This window comes from Sinocyclocheilus grahami, unplaced genomic scaffold, assembly GCF_001515645.1.
Source record: "Sinocyclocheilus grahami isolate Dianchi unplaced genomic scaffold, SAMN03320097.WGS_v1.1 scaffold65.1, whole genome shotgun sequence".
NCBI lineage: Eukaryota > Metazoa > Chordata > Actinopteri > Cypriniformes > Cyprinidae > Sinocyclocheilus > Sinocyclocheilus grahami.
The window spans coordinates 1,310,098-1,335,826 of NW_015505244.1; the positions used below are offsets into that span (position 1 = coordinate 1,310,098).

The 25,729-nt window shown below is 35.1% G+C and overlaps 5 protein-coding genes and 1 pseudogene across 5 annotated transcripts in view; 2 read left to right on the plus strand and 4 right to left on the minus strand.

Moving 5' to 3' along the window:
* Nucleotides 1–8,491, minus strand: part of LOC107584954 (uncharacterized) — a 28,441-nt gene extending 19,950 nt beyond the window's left edge. Inside the window, exons 1-12 of the mRNA XM_016271732.1 lie at nt 8,216–8,491; nt 7,341–7,384; nt 7,168–7,238; nt 6,938–7,059; nt 6,785–6,845; nt 5,316–5,478; nt 5,155–5,235; nt 4,701–4,859; nt 4,186–4,622; nt 2,699–3,073; nt 1,935–2,516; nt 1,228–1,849 (exon numbers count right to left, since the gene is read on the minus strand). Coding sequence (XP_016127218.1) covers nt 1,228–1,849; nt 1,935–2,516; nt 2,699–3,073; nt 4,186–4,622; nt 4,701–4,859; nt 5,155–5,235; nt 5,316–5,478; nt 6,785–6,845; nt 6,938–7,059; nt 7,168–7,238; nt 7,341–7,384; nt 8,216–8,224 — 2,726 coding nt within the window. The 5' untranslated portion in view covers nt 8,225–8,491. The remainder of the gene's footprint in view (nt 1–1,227; nt 1,850–1,934; nt 2,517–2,698; nt 3,074–4,185; nt 4,623–4,700; nt 4,860–5,154; nt 5,236–5,315; nt 5,479–6,784; nt 6,846–6,937; nt 7,060–7,167; nt 7,239–7,340; nt 7,385–8,215) is intronic.
* A 4,266-nt stretch (nt 8,492–12,757) lies between these two features.
* LOC107584994 (uncharacterized) lies at nt 12,758–15,372 on the minus strand (annotated as a pseudogene).
* A 2,402-nt stretch (nt 15,373–17,774) lies between these two features.
* Nucleotides 17,775–18,834, plus strand: LOC107584957 (cystatin-B-like). The gene is made up of 3 exons (XM_016271735.1): nt 17,775–17,949; nt 18,042–18,143; nt 18,314–18,834. The coding sequence occupies exons 1-3, from the start codon at nt 17,878–17,880 to the stop codon at nt 18,440–18,442; spliced, it is 303 nt and encodes a 100-aa protein (XP_016127221.1). The 5' UTR covers nt 17,775–17,877; the 3' UTR covers nt 18,443–18,834.
* Nucleotides 18,835–19,297: 463 nt separating this feature from the next.
* LOC107584956 (coiled-coil domain-containing protein 58-like) lies at nt 19,298–20,619 on the minus strand. The gene is made up of 4 exons (XM_016271734.1): nt 20,405–20,619; nt 20,103–20,249; nt 19,954–20,013; nt 19,298–19,867 (listed from the first exon to the last, which is right to left on the minus strand). Exons 1-4 carry the CDS (start codon nt 20,513–20,515, stop codon nt 19,817–19,819), a joined length of 369 nt encoding a protein of 122 aa, XP_016127220.1. The 5' UTR covers nt 20,516–20,619; the 3' UTR covers nt 19,298–19,816.
* Nucleotides 20,620–21,995: 1,376 nt separating this feature from the next.
* Nucleotides 21,996–24,939, minus strand: LOC107584995 (coiled-coil domain-containing protein 58-like). Its single transcript, XM_016271797.1, has 4 exons — nt 24,814–24,939; nt 22,459–22,584; nt 22,157–22,303; nt 21,996–22,067 (listed from the first exon to the last, which is right to left on the minus strand). The coding sequence occupies exons 1-4, from the start codon at nt 24,862–24,864 to the stop codon at nt 21,996–21,998; spliced, it is 396 nt and encodes a 131-aa protein (XP_016127283.1). The 5' UTR covers nt 24,865–24,939.
* Nucleotides 24,940–25,236: 297 nt separating this feature from the next.
* LOC107584996 (protein FAM162B-like) overlaps nt 25,237–25,729 on the plus strand; it is a 3,591-nt gene continuing 3,098 nt past the window's right edge. The window contains exon 1 of the mRNA XM_016271798.1: nt 25,237–25,422. Within this exon, the coding sequence (XP_016127284.1) occupies nt 25,371–25,422 (52 nt within the window). The 5' untranslated portion in view covers nt 25,237–25,370. The remainder of the gene's footprint in view (nt 25,423–25,729) is intronic.

Genomic DNA, 25,729 nt, shown 5'->3' on the forward strand with positions numbered 1-25,729 from the left:
TCTAAAGACCCCTCTGTCAAGCTCCTGAAGTTTGCAGACGACACCACACTCATCGGCCTCATACAGGGCGGTGACGAGTCTGCTTACAGTCAGGAGGTTAAAGGGCTGGCTGTCTGGTGCAGTCTCAACAACCTGGAGCTCAACACGCTCAAAACTGAGGAGATGACCGTGGACTTCAGGAGGAACCCCACTGCTCTCCCTCCACTCACCATCATGAACAGCACTATAACAACACAGGAGTCATTAAGGTTCCTGGGCACCACTATCTCTCAGGACCTGAAGTGGGACACTCACATTCCATTGTTAAAAAGGCCCAGCAGAGGTTGTATTTCCTTCGCCAGCTGAGGAATTTCAACCTGTCACAGGAGCTGCTGAAACAGTTCTACTCCGCCGTCATTGAATCTGTCCTCTGCACTTCTATAACTGTCTGGTTCAGCTCAGCACTGTCATTCTGTTACACTGTGGAAGCTTCGGTCACGAAAAAAAATTCCTCGTATGTGTAAACATACCTGGCAATAAAGCTAATTCTGATTCTGACATGCTGGTAAACAAATAAAATATTTCATTTTTTTAGTCAGTGTTTTATTTTGATTGATGATATTTTTAAACGATTTCTTTTCATTTTACATTATTATGATTTAATTAATTATTAGCTTTTCATTAAACTCACAAATCCCCAGCAGTTCCTTACAAACCCCAGTTTGGGAAACCTTGATGTAATGTAATGTAATGTAATGTTCAATGCCCTTCATGTTGTTATTAACAACGAGCGGAATATATTTTCTTACTTTTTGTATTTTTATATGAATACGATACAAGATTGTTCCTTTTATATCAATGTGATAAATGAGTTTGGTCAAAAGTAATCTTAAAGTAATCCAAAAGTTGTCTGATTATATTACCTAAAATGTGTAATATAATGGATTACGTTACTAACTACAATTTTTGTCATGTAATTTGGAATCAGTAACTACAATTTTTGTAACAGTGACTACAATTTTTAAGTAATCTAATCCGCTCTGTATATATGTATGTATGTACATACATAAAATAGTAAATATATCAAACTATAAACATTTTTAATATTGTATAAATTACTATGGATACAAAATATCTTGTATAAAAAAATATATATTATGCATTACAAGATAAACTGCAGATAGTGTATTTTCAGTATTTACACTCATTTGTTTAGGCCAGGCATCTGCCTTTAATAAATCAACTTACACATCAGATAACGTGTTGGGTCCACTGGATACTCGGACAGTTGTTTTGTTTCTGGTCCCTGACGGCTCCACGGTAACACCACTGGTTATGCCAAAGGAGGCACGACCATTTCCCTGCAGCTGATCATCATTTTGGGCCATATTCTCACTCGAGTGATCTGACTGGTCCTCAAGAGAGTGAAGGAGGTTTCTGCGTCCCTGTTTCCTGCACCTTAGTCCACTTTTTACCAAGTTTTCAGGTTTTTGAGAATCAAAAATGGCATTCATTGAGGCTAAAGATCGTTTGATTGACTTTGATGGGTTGGTAATGTTTCTTTTTAGGTTCCTGGCATGATTCTCTGTTTTTTGTGATTTCATTGAATTTCCGTCCTTATTAAACACACCACGAAGAGGAGTATTTGTTAGTTCAGACTTTTGTGGAGGAGGCCTGTGAGGTGTAGGAAGCCCATCGGCTGGTTCCTGAGACTGCGGCGCCTCCCACCAATTGGAAGGAGCTTTTCTTTGTCTTTTCTGTGGAACGTTGTCTGGTACAGAACTGTCTGGTTTTCTAAGAGAAGATGAAGTCTGTTTCTGTGCAGATCCAGTTTCATGCGAGTAGACCCAGTCAAACACTCTCTTCTCACCTGTTTTATTAATAGGAAGAAACAGTATATACAAAAACTTGTATCAGACTCAACAGAAGTAAAAACACTTCGGGAATGAGTTTACCTGGTAGGACGTTGTGCTGTCTGTTAGGACAACACAATTCTGGACTAATTTCTACATCATTCTCATTCGGACAAGCTCCCACTTCCTCTTCTGGCAATGCCATTTGAGGTTGAGTGGCTGCTGATTTTGGTTTCCTTCGACCACCTGTTTTCTTAGCAGTCTTCTGCTCAGCTCCAACATTATGTCCATCGTCACCTGCTATTGCCTTTTTAGCACTGTCCAACAGATTGTGAGTTTTCTGCTTCTTCTGATTCCCCTGAGCAGGCCTGATAGACACTGTTTCCTCAGAATCAACAGCAGCTGCTTGCTTTGTTGATGCTTTAGTACTGGCTTTCCGCCTTTGTGCCGTAACCAACACTTGCTTTGGCTGAGGCTCTGTGGTACTTTCATTCGGGCTAGTGAGCCACCACTCTCCTGGAGATCTCCTCGTCCTCCTGCCACACATAGGACTGTCTGAAGAAATGTCAGATGCTATTGTTGGTGGATCCTTTGGTTTTGGTTCCACACTTTTTGTCTCTTTTCTCTTCTGCTTTTTGCCTGAATCCACAGCGTCTTCCTTGTGTGAAGATTGTTTATTCACAGCTACAGTGCAAAAATAAAACAGAAAAGATTCTACATTTTCATCCGCTCTGCACCGATGGTTGTTAACGATGCCTAATCTCTGAGTTGGGAGTGTTAGATGTCTGTATAACCAAAATAATAAAATTATGCTTTGTGTAATTACCAGTGAAATGCATAATGAAGCAAATGCCAGAGGAACTAACCTGTCGTTTGTTCCTCCTCTTGCTCATTGAGGGCAGGTAAAGGTTCATGCTCTTGCTCCTCACAGGAAGCATCTATCTGTTCCAACACTATTTGTTGTTTAGAAGTTTGTTTCTTTGTCTTAGGGGCAGTTTCCTCATTTTTGTCATTCTTTCTTTTTTTGTTGGATTTTGTGGAGTGATGATCTGCTGCAGCAGTGTCTTTACTGAATTCCTTCTTAGCTTTTGGCCCTGGTCTCTCCTGTTTCGATGACTTTGAGGATTTCTTTGTGGCTCTAGACTCAGTAACTGGGTTTTCTTGGCTGCCACCTGTATTTGTTTCATCTTTGTCAGAAAGCTCAGCTGGCTCAGGTGCCTTTCTGTTTGCACGTTTCTTTCCTGTAACCATCACACAAAGAAATATTTCAAATATAATCACAGGTAACTTTTAAATAGTTTTTCATTTATGAATGTATTATAAAAGTAATAATAAATGTATTGATAAAGTATATGTAGTAATACAGTGCCCTCAAAAAGTAAAAGGTATGAATGTTTAATTGTGTCACATGACATACTTTATGAATCCACTAAAAATAATTTTGGGATTAATTGATCAAAAATAAGGGTACATTCAGAAAAGTAAGAAAATAATACTGTTCAAAAAATGTGGGGTCACGTCAGTAAGACCTTTTTTTGAAAGAAATTAATTTTGTAGCAAGGATGCATTACTGTCTACTTATCAAAGAATCCTGAAAAAAAGTATAACGTTTTCACAAAAGCAGAACAATTGTTTTTTTAAACATTGTTAATAATAAGAAATGTTTCTTGAGCACCAAATCAGCATATTAGAATGATTTCTGAAAGACGATGTGATACTGAAGACTGGAATAATGGCTGCTTGAAATTCAGCATTTTGTAGCAAGGATGCATTACTGTCTACTTATCAAAGAATCCTGAAAAAAAGTATAACGTTTTCACAAAAGCAGAACAATTGTTTTTTAAACATTGTTAATAATAAGAAATGTTTCTTGAGCACCAAATCAGCATATTAGAATGATTTCTGAAAGACGATGTGATACTGAAGACTGGAATAATGGCTGCTTGAAATTCAGCTTTGACCTCACAGGAATAATTTATACCGTAAATTATATTAAAACAGAAAACAATTATTTTAAATTGCAATATTTCACAATTACTGTTTTTACTATATTTTCAACAAAACAAACACAGCCTTAGTGAGGATAAGTGACTTCTTTCTAAAACATAAAAAAATATATATCTTATGGACCCTAAACTTTTAAATGATAGTGTAAGTCTAAAAAAAGCGCTAGCATAATTTGTTTGCAGATGTCACTTCGTTTGTCACTTTTTTGTTATAAAAAGCAATTGAATGTTTAAGTCTGCCTTAAATGTCCAAAATCATTTTATGGTCACTGCATGTACTGATAAAAAAATAATAATAATAATTTTTATACACCTTGAATCTGAGATTTAGTAAAATTGTGATTTACCTGTTGGCACTGTTTTGTGTCCCTGTACAGTTTGAGAAGAGGTCTGATCAGAAACTCTGTCCTCCAGTGTTTCAGTTGCAAGGTCTGCTCCATCCTCAACACTATCATGAGTCACAGAGTCTTTGCCACTCTTTTTAGAGGCTTTTCCACGTTTTCCTTTCGTTTTTTTTGGTATACCAAACTCAATTTGCACTGTGTTTCTTTTATCATCCTTCCCATGGTGATTTGTTGTATATGTTTCACTCTGTGAGAGCTGATCTGTAGAGTGTGGCTCTGTAAGAACATTCTCCTTTGCGGTGTCTGTTGGGACAGGTCTTTTGTTCCTGGTGACCTCCGCCTTGCGAGGAATGACAAAAAGAACAGGAGCCTCATCATCTAGGATCATGAAATCCTCCTCTAAATCTGCAGGTGGAGGAGCTGGAACTGCTCCTTGTTTCCTGGAACTTATTAATGAAAAAGTGTTACGAAACAATGGCACATGTGGTTTAAGATCAGAACGTCATATTTAGACTCACCATGGGGATTTAAGCATCAAGGCCTTTTTAAGCTTGTGCTGGAAAGACAATCCTTTGCCTGGATCCTCCACCACCTGATTCTTGCATTGCTCCGCCTCCTGAAGTTTTGTTTCACTCTTCTGAACCAAAACAGGAGAAAGTTGGCTTGGATCTTTATCCCTTAATAATAAAAAAAAGAGAAGATTTAATAAGAAATCTGCTGTTCTAAATAGAAAGAACAATTCAGTTGTAGCATTACAAATGATAGTCTTCCTCAGTTTCGGGAGGTGAAGACTGTGTGGCTTGCTCTGAAATTTTAGTGGTTTTTGCAGGCTTCATACTAAAAATTTAACATTTTACGTGTTTTTGTTATAATAAAAGAAGTGTGATTATATATTAAATCATATGAATATTATTTAGTAAAAATATATTAAATGCTGATGTACAACACTGTTTTAATACATTAATAACTGACCTTGATAAGGAACCAGCATTTGATTTAGTAGTTTTTCTAAACTCAAGCCTTTCCGGTGGTGATGCCAGAGACCCGCTATCCCTTTAGAGCAGAGAAAATAAGTGAACAGTTAGGCAATGAAACAAAAACCATAACTGTTATCAAACTCTTTTTATTCTTACCCATAGAGGGATTCCTTGAACGGTTCTGATTGCTGAGTGCAGGACGCCTTGCTTAAGTCTCCACCAATGGGTTCGTCATCCTCAACAAAGAGAAGAGGATCAGCAACAGGTCTGACTCCATCCACAGTTTCAAATTGTGGATGGATTTCTTTAAGTGGACTCTCTTTGTTAGAATTGAAAGAAATATGACAATTATTACAAATACCAAGCAGGTGATGAGATATGCTGAATAATTAGCTCTACTACAGGGCTCAAAAGTAGGGATGCACAATATTATCAGAACATAATTGGAATCAGCCGATAATGGCTTAAAATGTAAACATGTATATTTAGGGGGCGCTGTTGGCCTACTTGTAATAAAATGAAAGTAAAATACACAAATAACTAAGATTAAGATTAATCACAAGTATGTTTTGATTTAAAGGTCAGAAGCTATAGCTTACATGAATAAAAATCACAAACAATGATACTGGTAAATTAAATAATTTTAATGTAATTAATTTTTACAAATGTTAACTCTTCAATTAAAATGTTAAGGTTACCACTGAATCTGTCTGGAAAAAAATGCAGTGATTGATTTATAGTTATTTTCAGCTTTCATTTCAAGAGAACTTCATTATTGTTTATTTAATTCTAACAAGTAAGTTTTTGTTAAAAATAACCAAAATTAAAAATAATTTGTTTGTAAAAGTAATTATATATCGGTTTCAGAATCGGCCAAAATGAGTTGAAAAATATCGGCTTATTGGAAATCGGCAAAATCCAAATTCGTGCATCCCTACTCAAAAGTAGGGCTGGGCGATATGGCCAAAAACTCATATCTCTGAATTTTTTTGGCTGAAATGTGATATACGGTATATATCTCGGTATTCTCTACATTTTCTATTTTGATTTTTCCATTTATATATATTTTCTTATTTTTATTTTTTAACATCCTGCTCAATTTTGTCTAATAAAACAATGTTTATATTAAAGGCAATGAAGACAAATGTAGTGAAAGCAGGCTATGCTATCCATTAAGTGCAAAAAGGGGCTAAAATGACATTACATTCTAACATTGTAACATTACAATCTAAAAACAAAAATAATGCTTTTTAAGGCAGAGGTTCAATTCACTATACTAAAAATGAAAGCAAATAAACAAGAGCACAGATTAATGGCATTTTATTTTTGATTACTCCATTACTGATTTAGATGCGCTCATATCAAACTACTGTATATCGATATGGGCGGTATTGCCTCATGCTATTTCGCCTATTAAAAATATATCGATATATCTTACAAACTCGATATACCGCCCAGCCCTACTCAAAAGTAGTTTTTTTTTTCTGCTTTCATGGTCGGGTGAGTAGTTCAGATTTGTTTGATACAAATTCTACATTTACTTCATTTAATTATATAATTTTGTGCAATAATAGCTGGTAAATATACAGAATACAACTGATATAAAGACTGTGATGTAGGTTCACCTTTATCAATCATTTCATCCTCTTGAATGCCATTTTCTTGGATTAAAGCATCCTTGGGCACCTGACAATCAGAGTCATCTGATTAACAATTAACATCACATTGTGGAACTAAGAAAGAACAGACTGATTTCTAATGTTTCACTCCATGTGTACTTGTTTAGATGATGCCTTCATCTTTTCTGGATTAGAAGAACTTCCACTTTTCTTCTGACTATTCACATCAGTGCTTTTGGGCAAGGGAGAAAGCAGAGGCAAACCCCGCTCAGAGTCAGCATCTATCAATAACAACAACATGGGATATGGTTGCACACAACGAATGGCATGAAAAGGTGACAATGAAATGGATGTTTTAAGCAATGAGATGAATGTAAGAATTTAATTACCAATGTCATCGAAGAGATTGTCAATGTCATGCAGGGTCAAAACATTATCGATCTTGAATTCAGAATTGACTCTGAAAATCAGCAGCAACACATGATTAAATTACTCTAACTTGAGCTAGTTAAGAGATATTAACCAATACAATAGGTTGTTTTGAAAGTGGAACATTACTTACATTTCATGTCCTTGATAATAATGCAGTTTCTTTTTGGCTTTGACCTGAAATAATTGATTGAAACTTTACAAGTTCATTTGAAGAATAAAAAATACATGAAAAAATAGCACACATATAAAATATATACAACTCATAAACATTTATCACATAATTCACAAATACACACACAATCATATTTATCTATCTATCTACTAGTTTGGTAAGCTTTTTCTTTCTGAAAATCTCTTATGTTCACACTGCATTTGTTTGAACAAAAATGCAGTAAAACTGTAATATTGCAAGATATTATAACAATTTCAAATAACTGTTTTTCTATTTTAATATATTGTAAAATGTAATTTATTCCTGTGATGACTTATTCCTGAATCTTCAGGATCATTACTCCAGTCCTCAGAGTTACATGACCTTTCAGAAATCAATCTAATCTGATTTGATGCTCAAGAAACATTTCATATTATTATTAATGTTAAAACAGTTCTGCTGCTAAATATTTTTGTGGAAACACGTGACACATTTTTTCAGGATTCCTTGATGAATAGAAAGTTCATAAGAGCATCACATATATGTAATAGAAATCACAAATAATACGTTCAAGTTAATGTTACAAACAATGTGATGCTCTGTGTTGCTGCCTGACTGAACTGTCACTTCACTTCTACTTTCGTTTCGTAAACACTAGTTAGCTGTGTCTCAAAACACAGTGAGCTGACTATTCAGAGAGAATTCTGAGCGCCTATGAGGCCTAAAAATGCTGTCTAGGTAGGGAGCTCACTAGGTTTTGAGCGCAGCCACTGTCCGACTCGCTACGCCACAAACGGTGGCAACATGCAACTGTGGTTTTGTTCTTCACGTAAGTTACACCCATAACTACTGACCTGGGACATCGTGTCTAGCCCTGGTTAAAGAAACTGTGTGTCCGCCAGTGAAGCTCATAAACCCGCAGACAGTCCGGTTCTCTGTTTCAAACCCAACATTCCCGTGACTGGTAACTGTTAGCTGACCGCAATTCACCGTTTGCGTTACACTCTTCTGTGTTTAGGCAGTTTGAAAGTCTTGGTGCGAACTTTGCGTTTGCGATAAATTTTTACTTTCAAAACAGTATTAAAATGTTAATATCTCACAGAAAACATTAATATCTTTCATAGAGTCCGTCACTGTATTTTGCCCACAACAACAACACAAATTCTCCCGCTCATTTTTGTTCCTGTGCGGGAGAAAGACGCACAATGCAATGCTGCCACCTAGTGCTGCGGGGGGCTTCACTAACAGCCACTCTACAGCAGTAAACGACAACTAGGATAAAGCCCACCAGGGGAAATCAATAAACCTAACAAGGGGATACCTTAAAATCATATATATATTTTTAATTTAATTAAATGATTAAAAAAAATAAAACGATAAATAAATGATAAAAAATTATATTAAAAAAAATATGTTACTACTACAGGGCTCAAAAGTAGGGATGCACAATATTATCAGAACATAATTGGAATCAGCCGATAATGGCTTAAAATGTAAACATGTATATTTAGGGGGCGCTGTTGGCCTACTTGTAATAAAATGAAAGTAAAATACACAAATAACTAAGATTAAGATTAATCACAAGTATGTTTTGATTTAAAGGTCAGAAGCTATAGCTTACATGAATAAAAATCACAAACAATGATACTGGTAAATTAAATAATTTTAATGTAATTAATTTTTACAAATGTTAACTCTTCAATTAAAATGTTAAGGTTACCACTGAATCTGTCTGGAAAAAAATGCAGTGATTGATTTATAGTTATTTTCAGCTTTCATTTCAAGAGAACTTCATTATTGTTTATTTAATTCTAACAAGTAAGTTTTTGTTAAAAATAACCAAAATTAAAAATAATTTGTTTGTAAAAGTAATTATATATCGGTTTCAGAATCGGCCAAAATGAGTTGAAAAATATCGGCTTATTGGAAATCGGCAAAATCCAAATTCGTGCATCCCTACTCAAAAGTAGGGCTGGGCGATATGGCCAAAAACTCATATCTCTGAATTTTTTTGGCTGAAATGTGATATACGGTATATATCTCGGTATTCTCTACATTTTCTATTTTGATTTTTCCATTTATATATATTTTCTTATTTTTATTTTTTAACATCCTGCTCAATTTTGTCTAATAAAACAATGTTTATATTAAAGGCAATGAAGACAAATGTAGTGAAAGCAGGCTATGCTATCCATTAAGTGCAAAAAAGGGGCTAAAATGACATTACATTCTAACATTGTAACATTACAATCTAAAAACAAAAATAATGCTTTTTAAGGCAGAGGTTCAATTCACTATACTAAAAATGAAAGCAAATAAACAAGAGCACAGATTAATGGCATTTTATTTTTGATTACTCCATTACTGATTTAGATGGGCTCATATCAAACTACTGTATATCGATATGGGCGGTATTGCCTCATGCTATATCGCCTATTAAAAATATATCGATATATCTTACAAACTCGATATACCGCCCAGCCCTACTCAAAAGTAGTTTTTTTTTCTGCTTTCATGGTCGGGTGAGTAGTTCAGATTTGTTTGATACAAATTCTACATTTACTTCATTTAATTATATAATTTTGTGCAATAATAGCTGGTAAATATACAGAATACAACTGATATAAAGACTGTGATGTAGGTTCACCTTTATCAATCATTTCATCCTCTTGAATGCCATTTTCTTGGATTAAAGCATCCTTGGGCACCTGACAATCAGAGTCATCTGATTAACAATTAACATCACATTGTGGAACTAAGAAAGAACAGACTGATTTCTAATGTTTCACTCCATGTGTACTTGTTTAGATGATGCCTTCATCTTTTCTGGATTAGAAGAACTTCCACTTTTCTTCTGACTATTCACATCAGTGCTTTTGGGCAAGGGAGAAAGCAGAGGCAAACCCCGCTCAGAGTCAGCATCTATCAATAACAACAACATGGGATATGGTTGCACACAACGAATGGCATGAAAAGGTGACAATGAAATGGATGTTTTAAGCAATGAGATGAATGTAAGAATTTAATTACCAATGTCATCGAAGAGATTGTCAATGTCATGCAGGGTCAAAACATTATCGATCTTGAATTCAGAATTGACTCTGAAAATCAGCAGCAACACATTATTAAATTACTCTAACTTGAGCTAGTTAAGAGATATTAACCAATACAATAGGTTGTTTTGAAAGTGGAACATTACTTACATATCATGTCCTTGATAATAATGCAGTTTCTTTTTGGCTTTGACCTGAAATAATTGATTGAAACTTTACAAGTTCATTTGAAGAATAAAAAATACATGAAAAAATAGCACACATATAAAATATATACAACTCATAAACATTTATCACATAATTCACAAATACACACACAATCATATTTATCTATTTATCTACTAGTTTGGTAAGCTTTTTCTTTCTGAAAATCTCTTATGTTCACACTGCATTTGTTTGAACAAAAATGCAGTAAAACTGTAATATTGCAAGATATTATAACAATTTCAAATAACTGTTTTTCTATTTTAATATATTGTAAAATGTAATTTATTCCTGTGATGACTTATTCCTGAATCTTCAGGATCATTACTCCAGTCCTCAGAGTTACATGACCTTTCAGAAATCAATCTAATCTGATTTGATGCTCAAGAAACATTTCATATTATTATTAATGTTAAAACAGTTCTGCTGCTAAATATTTTTGTGGAAACACGTGACACATTTTTTCAGGATTCCTTGATGAATAGAAAGTTCATAAGAGCATCACATATATGTAATAGAAATCACAAATAATACGTTCAAGTTAATGTTACAAACAATGTGATGCTCTGTGTTGCTGCCTGACTGAACTGTCACTTCACTTCTACTTTCGTTTCGTAAACACTAGTTAGCTGTGTCTCAAAACACAGTGAGCTGACTATTCAGAGAGAATTCTGAGCGCCTATGAGGCCTAAAAATGCTGTCTAGGTAGGGAGCTCACTAGGTTTTGAGCGCAGCCACTGTCCGACTCGCTACGCCACAAACGGTGGCAACATGCAACTGTGGTTTTGTTCTTCACGTAAGTTACACCCATAACTACTGACCTGGGACATCGTGTCTAGCCCTGGTTAAAGAAACTGTGTGTCCGCCAGTGAAGCTCATAAACCCGCAGACAGTCCGGTTCTCTGTTTCAAACCCAACATTCCCGTGACTGGTAACTGTTAGCTGACCGCAATTCACCGTTTGCGTTACACTCTTCTGTGTTTAGGCAGTTTGAAAGTCTTGGTGCGAACTTTGCGTTTGCGATAAATTTTTACTTTCAAAACAGTATTAAAATGTTAATATCTCACAGAAAACATTAATATCTTTCATAGAGTCCGTCACTGTATTTTGCCCACAACAACAACACAAATTCTCCCGCTCATTTTTGTTCCTGTGCGGGAGAAAGACGCACAATGCAATGCTGCCACCTAGTGCTGCGGGGGGCTTCACTAACAGCCACTCTACAGCAGTAAACGACAACTAGGATAAAGCCCACCAGGGGAAATCAATAAACCTAACAAGGGGATACCTTAAAATCATATATATATTTTTAATTTAATTAAATGATTAAAAAAAATAAAACGATAAATAAATGATAAAAAATTATATTAAAAAAAATATGTTACTTAAAATAAATAGACTTTAATTAAAAAAATCTCTTATTTTAATTTAACTTGATGTACTAAAATAAATAAAATTGAAATGAAAATCTAAAATGGCAAAAACAACAAAATTACTAAAACTTTCAAATTAAAATAAACATATATATAAAAAACATATTAATAAACATTTCAATGATAGTAAAATAACAGTGATAGTAACTTGACTTAAGATATATAGACTACATTTTAAATAAATGTTTACATTTCTTACAATTATTACAAATATAAATTTTTGCTTTTGTATCCAGTGCAGTTTAATTTTATAAAAAATTAATAACTTTAATTTAATCAAATGAAGACACATTTTTTTCATTCATTATCATTTTAAACCACAATATACTGCAAATAGTTCTTATACAAATCAATACACTGCTCAGGATTGCTAGGATTGTGATCCTTATTCTATCTTCAAACACCCCAAGTTGGGGTCAAGCCATCAGCCATCTTAACTTCCCCACTAAAACTTTACTAAAACTTTAAACCCTTGTGAGTTTTATGATTTTATTGCTGCAGAAAAATGGCACATAACAGTGCATAGATCATGGTCATGGACACCCCCTGCTCTGATAAGAGCAATTCAGTGTGTGTAATTCAATTACAGAAGCTTTGCATTTTATTTTTTACTTTTTTTTTTTAATCAAAAGGACATATAAACAATTTACATATTTAAACAATTACAAATATAAATAGCATTAAAAAACGATGATTAAACTTCAGTTTAACTGAAGATCTTCTTCTGCTTTTCAGCGATTTCCATCGGTGATATAGCCTCTTCATTCATGCCTTTGTAGAGAGGATGTTTAATATGCCTCCATATAACCAGCAATACTTTGATCGCAAATAGTGTACAAGCCAACCCCAGTAATGCAGCTGTTGAATACAACAAAATATTGTTTTCATGAAATGCTGGCACTACAGACTAAGAACACAACAGCAAAACCAGTATGACATTCAGGCTCACCTATGTAAATTCCATTGCGGCTTGGATCTGCAGAGTTAAAGTTCTTTGTCATGTTTCCCCTCAAAGCCACAATGACAACAGGATAGACTGTCAGAATGTATCGCAGGTGCTTTTCAAACACAAAGTTCTCAACAATGAACCTGTAAAATAATAATGCATTATTTCAAGGTTAATGTCTTTAATTTATTTAACATCCCTCATTTATTTCAGTTCGATGGTCTCACCAAGAAATAGCTTCACCCAAAAGAACAGAGAGAGAGACTGTTGCTGCATCTGACTGGGTCATTCCAGCATCATATCTCAGCACAACAGTGAAGTTAATCAGAGTGGCAATAGTTGTCCATGTTGTGTATGTTGCAATTCCATTCTGAACCTGCAAGATTGAAGATGCAAAATTAAAAATGCATAATGTTTTTAAAATGGGTTGAGATGCTATTAAGTAAAATTGTGATGGTCTCTCACCAATATCCGAATGCACCAGAGGTCTACTTTGTGATATTTGTTTAACCAGGCTCCATATTGTTTGAGTCCATGACAGGAGAAGATTATCAACAAATAGTTTGTAAATGCAATCAAGGCAAGGAAAATGAATGCAGCAATCATCTCCCTTTAAAGAAATGCAAAGTTTATAAGGATTTTGCAAACAGTCAATAATAATGAGAGAGATAAATATAATGTAATTGTAAATTAAGTATTAATATATAAACAATATATATATATATGTATAATTTTATGAACAAATTATTTATTTTACTGTACAAGCACACTGTATTGTACATACAGTATATGTATATAATTATTTTCCTCTTATATTTGTAGAATTCCCTCTTTTAAAAATCTTTTTAAAATTTAAAATCTATTTCAGTTCTATTACTTCAATATACACTGGCAGCCAAAAGTTTTTGAAAACACTAATATTGTGAAATGTTACTATTTAAAATAGCTGTTTTCTATATAATATTTTATATATTATATCTATATTATATCTATTTTATTATATTTATATCTTTCAGAAATGATTCTATATTGCTGAATTAATGTTCTTATTATCAACATTATTATTGCTTTTTGTGGAAACGGTAATAAAACCATAATCTTTGATGAACAGAAACGGCATTTATTTATTATTTATTTATATTTAAAAATAACAGCAAAAAAAGCTAAAACGTTGATAAAAAAAATAAATGTTTCCTAAACAGCACATTAGAAAGATTTCTGAAAAATAATGTGACACTGAACACGGCAGTAATGGCAGCTGATAATTCAGCTTTGCCATCACAGGAATAAATAATATTTTAAAATACACAAAAATGTAAAATAGTTATTTAAAATTGTAATAATATTGCACAATATTACTGTTTTTCATCAAATAAATGCAGCCGTAAGAAACCAATAACATTTAAAAAATCTTTATTACTACAAATTTTTGGCTGCCACTGTATATCAGAATTGTCTTTAAAATGACATAGACTTACTCTCTGTCCCACAGGAGAAGCCAGCCTATATTCAGTATCATGTTTACAATCCAGGTTATGAAGAATCCATACGGCAACACAGCGGGACAGTACATTGGACCATAAACAGTCCTGTGAGAACAATATACATAAACGTCTCATTAACTGCAACATGTTATTATTACAAAATCACATTTCATACCACTTTATTTTTTGATTGCCATTTGATTCTAGCTCACTGAGTTCATACCACCTGCAGGTAGTGGAGAGAGTAAATATGCATGAGCGACAGCCAGGTGTAGATGACACCCCAGATTGAGAAGGTCCATCCCGAGGGAGTGATTTCTGTATTGTATTTATCTGATATTGCTCCAGTGTTGTTCCGAAAAGGACCTACAAAGAGGAAAAAACAACACTGAAGCAATATATTTAACCAAAATGCAATTCTGCACCTAATTCACACTGGAAACAGTATTACATTTATCTGCTGTACATACCAATTCCTGGTCCAGCAAGTGCATTGAATATGATGCAGATGATGAATATGACAACAGAAAGGACTATGAGTGCTAAACGGGCAATGCTGTGAGCAGCTGAAATAAAGAGAATGTTTTGCTTGCTGTTGTCTGAAAATATATATATCAGCTCAAAACAGAAGCACCCTCACACATGCATTATTAGTATAATAAGTAAACAAAACATAAAGACACAAAACTTGTATCTTACCTACGTCTAAAACCAATTCCAGAGTCTGAAAACAAGCGCTGAAGAGAGAAGGAAGTTACCGTAACACCCTGAGGACTGAATAACACAAACTACACAGCTGGGATTGGTTTTATAAGTGTGCCGGTTGTGTAACTGTACAACTACGTGCTGAGTGTGACATTCAAATACAGGCATACATTGGTTGTCAACCATTTTTTTCTTTGCATAAACTTCTGATGGTCATGAAAAAGCCTTACCCAACTGACTGATCTCACTCTGAAGTAACAACAATTTGAAGTAGATGGTATAGAGTTTTTTTTTAAATAGTTTCTGTATTTCTGTAGTTGTTTTTTTAAAGGTTTCTAACTACACTTTGATAACATGGCACAGTCATTAACCTTGTTATATTGTCTTTAACAGTAATGGAAGTAAATGTATAACACATGGATGAAGCATATATCTATTATAAAATTATATATTTGAACGTGTTGAAGGAGTGACATGGAATAAAATGTAGACCAATGAAGAGGTAATAATGACTGTCAAGCTTTGGGGTGTTGATCGACTTTATCTACGTTTTGATTATCATTCTGAATCCAATTCATAATCTTTTTTTCAGCTTTTTGTTCAAAATGTTGTTTATTTCTTTATTTTTTATATCCACATTCAAGTGTTTAAAAAAAATGCATGAAGCTGGAATAAAATGTTTTTGTTTACAAGCAGATACCCTGTTCTTTTGATGTTTTGTATGTTCAGATATTAATCTAACAAAATATATACAAATTAATACCTAAATAGGGACATAGTAGTATACTTCAAGTATGATGTAAAGTTCACTTAAAAAAAACTTACGAGTATACTTGCAGTATAAAACTACTAAACTAGTAGTTTACTGAGACTATACTTCAAAGTGTACTAAAAATGCTACTACAAATATTTAATTAGTAAACTATCAGTATACCTGTAAGTTCACTTTTAGTATAGTTGCAGTACAAACTAAACATTTTGATGTAAACTAGTTGTGTACTCAAAGTTTACTACTGTTATACTTAAAGTATACTTAAGTGTATACGTTTATATACTAGAAAGTGGGCCAATTTAGTCCCAAGGAGTATTGAAATAGTACACTTACAAGTATACTACTAGTACACTGATATTTGTATACTTACCACATAAAGTTTACTTAAAAATATACTTGAACTTTACTTAAGTATACTTACTAAAATAAACTTGAAGTATACTACTTTTTGGTAAGGGCTGCCAGGAAACCGTCCTTAAAATGTGCTGCACACATCTGAATATTTTGGGTTGAACTGTTCTGGAACAGTGTTGTAAATACAACTTAACCACTGATTTCTAGTCGTGTCCTCTTTTGAAGTGACGTGACATGTGGCCAAGTATGGTGACCCATACTCAGAATTAGTGCTCTGCATTTATCCCATCCAAAGTGCACACACACACACTGTGAACACACACACAGTGGAGCAGTTGGGGGTTCGGTGCCTTGCTCAAGGGCACCTCAGTCGTGGTATTGAAGGTGGGAGAGAGCGCTGTACATTCACTCCCCACACCTACAATCCCTGCCGGTACGAGACTCGACCCCACAACCTTTGAAGTACGAGTCCGACTCTCTAACCACTAGGCCACGACTTCCCCGATATCATCCTCTTTTGGAATGCCAAACAAAGTCGTTTCGCTTTCACAACGATACACACAGCGTCACACATGGCGGGCTTGAGTGAGCAGAGGCGGGTTTGAGTGAGGAACAGCCAGTGGGCTTGAGAACGGCGTGGCTGGCAGATTCGTGAAGGAGCAGCCGGCGGGCTTGCGGCAACCACATGTGACGACCCCAGGCTGGATATCATCCTCTTTTGGAAGGCCAAACAAAGTAGTTTCGCTTTTACAAGGAAACACACAGCGTCTTCACGACATGGCGGCCGCGGCAACAACAATACTACAGTGAGTATAAGAGTTACACCTTCTTTCTTTACGTGAACATTTGGGCGGCGTTATGCAATCTTCCCACATAGTGACGTAGACATGTGGGGGGGTGTTAGAACAAGCCGTTTTAGGTAGGCGTGGTTGACTATTTTATAAAGAATATCTCTTTGGATTTGAGACTTTAGTATTTGCAACTTTACAGATCTTCTTTATGCACCAAGAGCTTGTAACACTCCAAAGAGAGAGGAAAATTGAAATCGCATCATATGACCCCTTTAAGTATAGCCTACTTCATAGGGCAATAATTTGCATACCAAGTTTCAGTTCAAGTTGTTCTTTAGGCTACCAAACCACATACCAAATAAATAAATAATAACAATAATGTAAAACAATAATTGACTAAATAATGTAATATATATAATCGCGTTAAAAAATATTTACATTACAACCATCCACGCCCTAACCTGTTACATGTGCGGCAATACGAGGATCAACCCATTTCGCGGGGGTATATGAACAGAGATAAATTACCATTAAAAATATCAATATTTTATGCTTAAATTTAAACATTTAGCCTATCATGTTTAGACATATGTTTAAGCACAACAGCCGAGCAGCTCTTGTCTGTTTATACTCTACAACACTTTTTGGTGTATTCCACGAAAATGGTCTATTCCAATATCTCGTGATCATCAGGCAGGAAGCAAACTTTCCAGTCAGTCAATCTTGTAGTGAAAAGACGTTCCTGAGTATTTCTGTTAACTCTCTGTATTTAAAATGCCTTTACTTTGTGGTGGAACATCTGAGACGAAAGATGCAAATGAAGAGGTGCAGAAAATATGCGATGAGGTTGGTAATTTTACATTGCCGATAAACAGAAGTAACGTTAGTGATGTATCATGCAACTACGTTACAGACTGACACTTCCCGTTTTTCCTCAGATAAAGTCTCATGCCGAGGATAAAGCTGGGCGCAAGTTTGACGTTTTCACAGCCAGATCTTTTAAAACACAACTTGTTGCGGGGACAAATTACTTCGTTAAGGTACGAGATAAACCCTGTGATTTTATAAATGGCCTTCTGGGGGTATCCTGTAAATGTACTGAATTCTGAACTATATGAATGTCTGAAATGTCTGTCAAAGCAATCCACATATATAATACTTAACAGCTATAAAGTTTATAAAAGCATTTTTCTAAATGATCTGTTTTTAGGTGCATGTAGGTGGGGACGACTACATTCATCTACGTGTCTATAAAACTCTGCCCTATGCTGGAGAAAAACTGGAGCTGCACAACCTACAGCCATCCAAGGCTCATCATGATCCGATTGAATACTTCTGAAGCAAACTAAGCAAATCATCATAAATACTGGCCACTCATGCAGTTCAATGTTTACATTAACACCTGAAGATGCATGTTAACTCAATCATTACATGTCATGACCTTAAAACTGTATTTATTGACTAGTGGGTTCATGGGTAAACACTACCAATCAAACTCACTGTGAATTAGGTAATTCCTTAAATACATGTTTGGCATAGTTCATTTTCTCACCCACATACTAAAAACATCGCTTAACTCACATCTAGTTACCCATGCCAGAGGTTTGGTCTTCACTTTTGGGGTTTTGTTATTAGTGATACTGATGCAGTAAACAGTTATTTTATATTTAACTGCCTGTAATGTACAGTGTTCACATTAAATGGATGGGTGAACTGTTTTAAATGGTGTTTTTTTCTTTAAGGCATAAAAGTGCAGGATTATGTGAGCTGGGTTTTTATCAAAGGTGCTTTAACCCAGGGTTTGTCAGATTGGGGTCTGGGGACCCCCAGGGGCAGCAATGGAATGCTAGAGGGTGCATGGGAGAGTTTTTGAGAAGAACTGTGTAAAAATAAATAACAAAAATAAGATTTGAATAAATAAAAATTAAAAATGTTTTATTAAAACAGGTTAAAATCAAATTATGTTTGAGAATATATATTTAAGTACATTTTAAGATAATACATCTAAGAGTATAGTACTAAAATAATAAGATTTTATTTTTACAGTATAAATTGGGTCCAAGTTTTAGGATGGTCCCTCACACAAGGATCATCATATTTGGGACTCATGGCATCTAAAAGACTGAAAACCCAAAACTATCTCATGGCAGTTCATAACTATTTTAAGCTTTGGTGAATTAGTGGCTAATTTTTTTTTTGTACGATCTGCTCCCACCCCAGTGATGGTTATGTTTAAGGGGTGGGCCTTCATACTTTTGTCTAAAAATCATACGTTCATACAATTCACATCGTACAAATTCATACGAAATCGCCAACTCGTAAAATAGTTATGTTTTCCCATGACACCAGGTTGGAAAACTCCGGCTTTAACCTTTGACACAGGTGGCCACGTCAACATCTGAGAACAGATCAATAATCTTAAGTCTCCCCATTCACTTCAACTGAACATTAATCACTGTATTGCAAAGCAAATAACAGACAAAGTTTCAGCAATTGGAAAACATTTCATGGTTTATAAAATCTTTTGTACACTATTTATACAAAAAGGTTTACAGGACTTGGACAACAGTAGTGTTTCTTCACTGCAGAAACAATCAGCCACAGAGCGTACTGATGGAGGATGGTTTGTGGGGTCAGTGACAATGTCCAGGCTCAGCTCCAGGTGTTTTTCTCAGAACAACTGTGTGGTTTACGTTGACAACGGAAGTATTATTCACTTGATCTTGGGAGAGGTGTAGTGAATTCGGCACCTTTCGTTGAAAACCTGGGGGAAAACGATCATTAACAAATATTTCTAAATGAAAACCACTCGTCTTCAATAGGATCAATAGGAGACACTCAATAACTCACCTTCAGACTCCGGTCATTGACCACTTCTTCAACATTTAACTCAGACTGCATGAGTTTTAACTGTAGGGAAATTAAGAAAAAGTATACAGAAATCAAACAAGATTTCAAACATTTGTAACCCGAGTGCATACTGTATATACAGGCATTACCTTAGTTTGCTCTTTCCTGAGTTGCTTGATAACTGACAAGTTGTCGCCATCTTTTGCCCTCTCTTCACGTAACTGCCCAACAACAGCAGAGGTCTCTGTAATACATGACTTTATTGCCTTATCTCTGGAAAGATGAGCTTCCATGAGCTGAAAGGCATAGGCAGCAGAGAAAAAGGGCTTGTAATTAGTACATCACAGAGTATGACAGTACACTAAAACCAGTCATACGTCAAGAACAAAAATAGGGGGTCTCTAATAATCATTTTAGATTATTAAAGAGTACTCTTCACGGTGATACATACAGATTCATAAAGTTCTTTGCAGGTCTGTGTGGCGTCCACTTTGCCTGAAAAGGATGCAGTGGGCACAGTGGTATTGAGGGCATGGACAATTCTGTCATCTATGGTGCGCATCACTTTTAATACTTCCTACAGGACAAGAGGAGAGATGTACAGCTTATCAATGTAAATAAAACTTCAACTTTAAGTCACTATTTGTTTTTGTATTGTAAGTAATGCAATCATCGTTATGATGTTCATATGCTTTTTAACCATTGCTGTGCTGAATATTCTTTACATAATTTGCTGTAAAAATAGCTTTTAAATCTCTCATTATGTTGTATTATCACAAAATCGTGGATTTAATATTTTTAAGAAATACAAGGCCTGTGATAATTGAAGGAAAACAAGTTGATAAAAAGATTCAAGCCAATATCCACAAGCATAACAGGAAATTTACAAGTATTTTTTGTAGGTTTGTCATTTATAACCGAGAACATCGCTACTGTAATAAGGTGGAGAAAAAAAAAAGAAAAAAGTTCAAGGGTTTTTTGGGGGAAGTAGTTATACCCTGTGGGAGTGAAATCAGTAAGTTTTAGTCCAATGAGATAAAATTAACTAGCATTTTTTGTGAAAACACATCAAGGGTGTTGATATTTGCCACCTACTGATTAATATTTTCTCTAAATGTAAAAACCCTTGGTAACTATCACATATTACGTTTAAAAAGTGTACAGTATAACTACATATACATAGGTAGCTGACAACATTTCAAAGAGAGTACTGCAGTGTGACAATCTATTTCAAACTACATTTTCTAATTCTTGTGTAATTACTATGCATGCAGCTTTATGAGTTTATATTAACTAAGGAACACTAGGAATACCTCTAAAATACTCTAAAAGATCATTTAAATCCATACATAATGATTTTTTTTTAAAAGTCACAACACCTACATTATACACCCTTCGCTATACGTTCAAATAAACTTTAAAGGTGCCATAGAATGCATTGATACAATATTTTAAATTATTCTCTGATATCTACATAGAAAGTATGTGGCTTAGGTAAGGGTAAAAAATCTCCAGAAATGGTTTTACATGTCCATTTACAACCCTAGGGTTTGTCTCTAGAATGAAATGGTCTGTTATTACCTTATTTGGAAGGGTCATGAATAATAATGTTGAGCTCTGCTCTGATTGGCTGTTTCACAGTGCGGCTCATTTCAGTAGCTTACACAGCACGAAGGAAACACATATATATATTTCAATACTTTCTATCGCAGTTATATCGTTGGTTAATTATACTGTATATAAAATGCAGACATCAGGGAGCATTGAAACTGCTTTCGAATGCACAATCGCGTTTTACTTTCACTTTCGAGATTTGCAATCGCACGTGATCTTTGTAAACTACAGCGGCAGTACTTACCACACATTTTACAAGATCAGATGCTTGTCAGTGGTGGTGCTCAGGATGTAAATCATTCGCCATCATCCTCAGCCATTTCTCCTTACTCTGTTTATGTGGTAAGTGAAATCTTATGTACTGTAATGTAACAGGCTACCGCTAGCAAGCAGCTAACCATGTCCCTTTAGTGGCTTGCGTTATTTTATTAGAACGCGTTATTTGGACTCCGGTCATTGACCACTTCTTCAACATTTAACTCAGACTGCATGAGTTTTAACTGTAGGGAAATTAAGAAAAAGTATACAGAAATCAAACAAGATTTCAAACATTTGTAACCCGAGTGCATACTGTATATACAGGCATTACCTTAGTTTGCTCTTTCCTGAGTTGCTTGATAACTGACAAGTTGTCGCCATCTTTTGCCCTCTCTTCACGTAACTGCCCAACAACAGCAGAGGTCTCTGTAATACATGACTTTATTGCCTTATCTCTGGAAAGATGAGCTTCCATGAGCTGAAAGGCATAGGCAGCAGAGAAAAAGGGCTTGTAATTAGTACATCACAGAGTATGACAGTACACTAAAACCAGTCATACGTCAAGAACAAAAATAGGGGGTCTCTAATAATCATTTTAGATTATTAAAGAGTACTCTTCACGGTGATACATACAGATTCATAAAGTTCTTTGCAGGTCTGTGTGGCGTCCACTTTGCCTGAAAAGGATGCAGTGGGCACAGTGGTATTGAGGGCATGGACAATTCTGTCATCTATGGTGCGCATCACTTTTAATACTTCCTACAGGACAAGAGGAGAGATGTACAGCTTATCAATGTAAATAAAACTTCAACTTTAAGTCACTATTTGTTTTTGTATTGTAAGTAATGCAATCATCGTTATGATGTTCATATGCTTTTTAACCATTGCTGTGCTGAATATTCTTTACATAATTTGCTGTAAAAATAGCTTTTAAATCTCTCATTATGTTGTATTATCACAAAATCGTGGATTTAATATTTTTAAGAAATACAAGGCCTGTGATAATTGAAGGAAAACAAGTTGATAAAAAGATTCAAGCCAATATCCACAAGCATAACAGGAAATTTACAAGTATTTTTTGTAGGTTTGTCATTTATAACCGAGAACATCGCTACTGTAATAAGGTGGAGAAAAAAAAAAGAAAAAAGTTCAAGGGTTTTTTGGGGGAAGTAGTTATACCCTGTGGGAGTGAAATCAGTAAGTTTTAGTCCAATGAGATAAAATTAACTAGCATTTTTTGTGAAAACACATCAAGGGTGTTGATATTTGCCACCTACTGATTAATATTTTCTCTAAATGTAAAAACCCTTGGTAACTATCACATATTACGTTTAAAAAGTGTACAGTATAACTACATATACATAGGTAGCTGACAACATTTCAAAGAGAGTACTGCAGTGTGACAATCTATTTCAAACTACATTTTCTAATTCTTGTGTAATTACTATGCATGCAGCTTTATGAGTTTATATTAACTAAGGAACACTAGGAATACCTCTAAAATACTCTAAAAGATCATTTAAATCCATACATAATGATTTTTTTTAAAAAGTCACAACACCTACATTATACACCCTTCGCTATACTTTCAAATAAACTTTAAAGGTGCCATAGAATGCATTGATACAATATTTTAAATTATTCTCTGATATCTACATAGAAAGTATGTGGCTTAGGTAAGGGTAAAAAATCTCCAGAAATGGTTTTACATGTCCATTTACAACCCTAGGGTTTGTCTCTAGAATGAAATGGTCTGTTATTACCTTATTTGGAAGGGTCATGAATAATAATGTTGAGCTCTGCTCTGATTGGCTGTTTCACAGTGCGGCTCATTTCAGTAGCTTACACAGCACGAAGGAAACACATATATATATTTCAATACTTTCTATCGCAGTTATATCGTTGGTTAATTATACTGTATATAAAATGCAGACATCAGGGAGCATTGAAACTGCTTTCGAATGCACAATCGCGTTTTACTTTCACTTTCGAGATTTGCAATCGCACGTGATCTTTGTAAACTACAGCGGCAGTACTTACCACACATTTTACAAGATCAGATGCTTGTCAGTGGTGGTGCTCAGGATGTAAATCATTCGCCATCATCCTCAGCCATTTCTCCTTACTCTGTTTATGTGGTAAGTGAAATCTTATGTACTGTAATGTAACAGGCTACCGCTAGCAAGCAGCTAACCATGTCCCTTTAGTGGCTTGCGTTATTTTATTAGAACGCGTTATTTGCTTTCCTGAATACAGACACCAACCCATCCCTGCACATCACGTCCCCTGCACGGCCTGGAACATAACATTTATTTCCATGATCTGCCATTTTCGTTATTAACCTTGCTTGCTTCTTCACAATACCTGCAGAACTTCTGATGATTCGGCTGTGCAGGTTCGGCTGGCGGCTGGCTATGCAAATGTTGGGGGCATAACTGTTAGTGACACCGACTGTAACGTCACAGTAGGTGTTATGTTCTGATTCACCTATTTTTCAGTGGTTTTTTGCATGCAGGAGATCAGGAGATTTAGGAGGAAACAATGGTGTTTGAGGCTCACTGTATGTCACTTCCATGTACAGAACTGTTATTATTCAACTATTCAACTATAAATACAGTTTTCCATTCTTTGGCACCTTTAACTGAAAATCCTGGTGCTGAAAAAAATTCATGAATCCATTTTGTCAACAACCCACATGTTACACAATATGTACTTAATGGCTTTAATAAAAAAATTACTTCTGTATTTTGTATTGTGTATAAATGATAGCTCATATAATGCACGCCTTTATATTTATAAAGAACAGCACAGTTGCTTAATCGCTCATGTTTGTTCTGCTGCTCATTGAATCTCACTACTGCATGTAACAGTCCACGAGGGTCAGTCATTCGCATTAACATCACAACCACCTGTTCCCAAAAAATTCAGTGTGCGTTTATAAATCCTGCATAATTTTATCCTGACCGCTGACAACTTCGCACGTTTTACCTGAAACATTGAAAAGTCCTCACAGTTCAGAACTCCACCGGGCGCCGCCATAGTGGACTGAAGAGGTCCTGCGCGCTGAGGGTGTCCAAATACTGCCTGGATTACATTTGCTACAAAACTGTTGTACTTAACATTTATTAAACAACGTTACATGTCATTATTGAGTATTACCGCATGCTTATACTATCGTGATCCAACCTAACAGAGACAGAATTATTTCTCACGATAAAAAGGATCAGGATAAACGTGGGCGTGTAAAATCCAATAAGTGATTTATGCGAAATGTTTTACAGGAATGCAAAAATTATTTTTTTATTTAACTTTACTTTTAGCTATACCATTTACAACTGCATGCGTGTTACGCTGACTTTACATAAGTATGTCCTTAACAGGCGGCTGCTCGGGGTCCTTCAGTGTCTCAGCAGCTCTGCGCTCGCAAATGAACTCGAGCTGCTGACTTTACGTAGTTAGAGGAACTGAGCCTGGCATTGCTAATTGGACACCATTTCATGGCTTAAAATTGTCTTTTTCTTTCATCATATTTTTCTTCAGAAGTCATGATCTTCAACATGATCAGAGGGCCTCGCGCTGCCTTTGGCACTTTAATAGGTCAGTGTTTCCTGTATGATTTTTTTTGGACGCAGACAGGGAGCATATGATGAGCTTTGGCACTGGGCACAGTGGGCATTCTTCAAACACTTATCGGCAGAAAACTAGCAAATAAATTGTGACGTAGTTTCACTTTTCGAGACTGGCACGATTGGATTCATAAGAGTGCGTAAAGTTGTTGCATGGATTTGATTAATTTTAACAAAAATAAAATGTTCAAATGAATTAAATTAAATGATTATTAAACAGCTGCTAAAATGATAAATCAAAAGTTTAAATGCAATGTCATTTCCTCAAAAAAAAAAAA

Coding starts and splice junctions, on each gene's coding strand:
- LOC107584995 (XM_016271797.1), bottom strand. CDS start 24,864: ATGGCGGCGCCCGGTGGAGTTCTGAACTGTGAGGACTTTTCAATGTTT. Junction 22,304..22,458: donor GCAAAGAACTTTATGAATCT/GTATGTATCACC, acceptor TATGCCTTTCAG/CTCATGGAAGCTCATCTTTC. Junction 22,068..22,156: donor TCAGGAAAGAGCAAACTAAG/GTAATGCCTGTA, acceptor ATTTCCCTACAG/TTAAAACTCATGCAGTCTGA.
- LOC107584956 (XM_016271734.1), bottom strand. CDS start 20,515: ATGCGCACCATAGATGACAGAATTGTCCATGCCCTCAATACCACTGTG. Junction 20,014..20,102: donor TCAGGAAAGAGCAAACTAAG/GTAATGCCTGTA, acceptor ATTTCCCTACAG/TTAAAACTCATGCAGTCTGA. Junction 19,868..19,953: donor TCAATGACCGGAGTCTGAAG/GTGAGTTATTGA, acceptor GTTTTCCCCCAG/GTTTTCAACGAAAGGTGCCG.
- LOC107584957 (XM_016271735.1), top strand. CDS start 17,878: ATGCCTTTACTTTGTGGTGGAACATCTGAGACGAAAGATGCAAATGAA. Junction 17,950..18,041: donor TGCAGAAAATATGCGATGAG/GTTGGTAATTTT, acceptor GTTTTTCCTCAG/ATAAAGTCTCATGCCGAGGA. Junction 18,144..18,313: donor GGACAAATTACTTCGTTAAG/GTACGAGATAAA, acceptor ATCTGTTTTTAG/GTGCATGTAGGTGGGGACGA.